This window comes from Austrofundulus limnaeus, unplaced genomic scaffold (genome assembly GCF_001266775.1).
Source record: "Austrofundulus limnaeus strain Quisiro unplaced genomic scaffold, Austrofundulus_limnaeus-1.0 Scaffold198, whole genome shotgun sequence".
Classification (NCBI taxonomy): Eukaryota; Metazoa; Chordata; class Actinopteri; order Cyprinodontiformes; family Rivulidae; genus Austrofundulus; species Austrofundulus limnaeus.
This window is the reverse complement of record NW_013952600.1, coordinates 106,248-109,932: the sequence shown is the minus strand read 5'-3', so window position 1 is coordinate 109,932 and position 3,685 is coordinate 106,248. Positions and strand designations below refer to the sequence as shown.

At 41.7% G+C, this 3,685-nt stretch overlaps 1 protein-coding gene across 2 annotated transcripts in view; it reads left to right on the top strand.

Moving 5' to 3' along the window:
* Nucleotides 1-3,060, top strand: part of tbx1 (T-box transcription factor 1) — a 9,815-nt gene extending 6,755 nt beyond the window's left edge. For both annotated transcript variants that reach the window (XM_014018641.1, XM_014018642.1), the window contains exons 6-8: nt 90-157; nt 696-796; nt 2,005-3,060. In XM_014018641.1, the coding sequence (XP_013874095.1) occupies nt 90-157; nt 696-796; nt 2,005-2,387 (552 nt within the window). In that variant the 3' untranslated portion in view covers nt 2,388-3,060. The remainder of the gene's footprint in view (nt 1-89; nt 158-695; nt 797-2,004) is intronic.
* Nucleotides 3,061-3,685: the final 625 nt, after the last annotated feature.

The window sequence follows — 3,685 nt, the reverse complement described above, 5'->3', positions numbered from 1 at the left end:
GGTAAATCCTAACCAATATATTTATTCAAATGCAAAAAAAAATGTATAAGAATAAAAAGTCTGAAGTGTAATTCTCGTTTGTTTTGCAGATCACACAGCTGAAGATTGCCAGTAATCCTTTTGCAAAAGGCTTCAGGGACTGTGACCCAGAGGACTGGTGAGCAAACATTACATTTTGTWCTGAAATACTTCACATGTTGCAGTAATAAGAAAACCTGAGTGGAGCCGATCAGAAAAAAAAAAGTATTTGCAAAACAACATAGTTTTATCACTAAGCGTCGGTGGAATCTGTTCCATAAAATAAACAGGAGTTTTCCAAATCACTGCGTATTGTTTAAAAGTCAATCAGCTGTGTTTGTCTGTCACTGACAAATTGCTCGACTCACAATTGTCCAGAGGAGCAGTGGAACAAACCCCACCCATGTGATGTACTCGGACGGATAAAATGAACACGCAGACTCCTGCAAATGAATTTTTTCTAAACCGACTGTGGTGAAAATAGGGAATTTTTGATTGTTTTAGAGAACTCAGTTGCTGTTATGTTACCATCCACTTCAACATAACGTACATTTTTCATCTTTGTGTAAAACGCTCATTTCAAGCTTCACCGTAGGATTTGAACGTCATCACTATGGTGCATAAAGAAATGTTGTCCTTGACGTTCATTAAGTATGACTCCAATCTTCCTGCTGCAGGCCCAGGAATCACAGGCCAGGCTCGCTGCCAATAATGAGTGCCTTCGCCAGGACAAGAAACCCAATGTCATCTCCACCACAGCAGAACGGCACAGAAAAAGGTCAAAGCTCCTTCTTTGTTTCACTTCGAACCTTTTTGCTTGATATTAAACACTRAACTTTGAAAGGGATGTTTTTATTTCCATCRCATGTTGGAAATGTTCACTTCTTCTTTTCCACTTCCTAACCTTGACCACAGTGCAGCGGTGCATGGATGAGGCCAGTGTTGGCTTTTAATTAAACATCAGACAGAAGTCCGTCCATGTCATCACTTTAGAACATAAAAGAGGTTCTCATGCTGCTGTAATACAGCTCGACTCTGTAAAACCTGGAAGGACTATTAGTTTTTAAGACCATGCTGTATTTATTATTTTCATGAGAACAAACTTTATTTAGGATTTAAAATGATAAATTTCATATGATTTATCCAGCAAAGGTTTACATTTTAAATGTATTTTTTTTATTTAAGACAATTAAATGCCATGTTTTCCAATCCATTCCCAGTTAAGCCCTGCTTTCATTTGTTATACAGCTAATTTTGTGAAAATGATCAAAAACATGGGCAATCACAAAGGTTACAAAAACCCTCATGTTAGAGGGAAACTCTTCTCGGATTATTTGTTGTTAGATACAGTATATTGGACAGTCTAAAGCAGGGGTGCCCAAACATTTTCCCTGGGGGGGCTAAAATCAAAATCTCTCTGATGGCAGTGGGCCTCATGAAATGCAAATACTTCTTAAGTAAAGTTGTTTTATTTTTTATGATTAAGCTAGTCACCAGTGATGTTGCYCACATTCTTCTGTTTGTTTGTTTTCAGCCCATAGACACGGAGAAAATTCAATGTATGCTCAGGCAGCAAAGGCTCATGGGACTTCTCATAATTTAAAATTTGAGTGTATGTGATCTTATAAGGTGTGCAAATCTAGATGTGTGCTTAAATCTAATCTAAATGTCTCTTGTAGTTACTTGTATTTTATATTTAATCTTAACATAATTCAAAGATAACGTGAGTACCATGGGTTAAGACTATATGACTACAGCTCCTTGTACCTATGATTGGACCAGTGGTTGAAAAGACAAAGTGGAAATACTGTATAGTGTTTCTACATAAGACAGGATATCTGAATCTAATAACCAAGACAACTGCTGGTGGGCCAAATCAAATGGCTCGGCGGGCTGATTTTGGCCCACAGGCCCCACTTTGGGCACCTCTGGTCTAAAGGCAGGAAGCCACGCTCACTAATGTTTCTTGTGTTGACGCGTCCACAGAAGACAGCAGGCGGGAGTACGACGGAGACCCCAGTGGAACCCCCATACACGCAGACCCGGCTCACCAGCTGATGTCCCGCGTCCTCAGTCCTGCCCTGCCCGTCCCGGGAGGCCTCCACGCGGTCCCGCTCACAAGTGGCCGACCCAGTCCTCCCCACGACCTGCGGCCGGACCCCCACCCCTTACCCCCGGACACCCTGCACCACCACCCCTACAAGTACCCCACTGCTTACGAACACTACCTGGGCGCCAAGACTCGGCCGTCGCCGTACCCCATACCCAGCATCAGAGGACACACGTACCACCACCACATGAACCCCGCCACGACTAACATGTACTCGGCGACCAGTGGCCCCTCCAACTACGACTACGGGCCCAGATAATGACCACTTCCCTTCGAGGGTTAACGGCACGCAGCACTGTGGGAATCGTAACAGGAACAGAGACGATGGTTAGATCACATGGCTGAAACTCCTCCCTGCTGGATGAATCCTGCCCTATTTATTTAAGGAAAATGCATCCTTGCATTAAGCACCTGTTGTAAATAAGCCCTGGAGTCGGTCTGCGTTGACCTTTGAACCCATGAGGCAATAGGTCTCCATGATGCTGCTTCCTACCTGAGCAGTGCATTGAACCGGCCAGCAGAGGAAGCAGGAGCAATCTGCTCAACACGGAAAAGACTTTAGATGACAGACTGGAATTATTCTTTTTTTGTTTTGTTTTGTTTTGTTTTTTGATGCACTTTTTGACTTCGCCTTGTTTTTATTGCTTTAAAAGAAAATAAAGAAGCCATACGTTATTTAGCCCCATCAAACCTTGTAGGTAGAYGAGATGTTTGCATGTTCATCCGAGAGGCTGTTGACACACATCCAAATGTTTTTGCTTGAGGGGAAAAAAAAAAGAAAGACAGATCATTTCTTTTGAAAGTTTTCGAACGCCTTGAGCCGCTCTAAGAAGCTTGTACCATGGCACTGACTTGCAGTAATTCTAAGTAAATAAATGAAGCAGAATGACTCTTCTGTATCTGTAAAATAAACATTAAATTCTTGTAATTCATTTAAAAGCAAAAAGGGTCTCCGTGCACATTTTCATTCAGTCTGGTCTGGTAAGGTGGGGTGGGGGTGGGGGTGTTGACCTCACTGATAGCATTGTTCACTTCTGTCCGACTGGATGTGACCTGCTGAAATGGGCTGAGTTGTCCGCTGGTCTCAGTCATTGGCAGGCAGGACTTTAAAGCTGTCTAAACATAAGACTGCAGAATGAGTCAAACGCTGAAATCTGCACCTGGTTTTAGGGAAACACACACACACACACACACACACACACACACACACAATTTCTTTTCAGCACATTATGAAAACTAGAACGTCAGCCATCGTAGAGTGTATAGTTTCATTGTAAAATCTAACAATTTTAGTGTGAATTGCTCTGTTTTTGAATTTAAAATTCAAAATTTAAAATTTAAACTTTACCCACCTGTTTGAGTATTTTTTTTCTTTATGGGGGGATAAGCTTTAAAAAAAGTAGCAAAATAAATTCAAAAACAATTATTATTTTTGTTTCCCCTAAAACTTTCCCAGGAAATATGACCCATTTCACGGCACTGTCGAAAAAGAATAAAAACGTTTTACAAAGTCTCCTACACACACACACACACACACACACACACACACACACACAC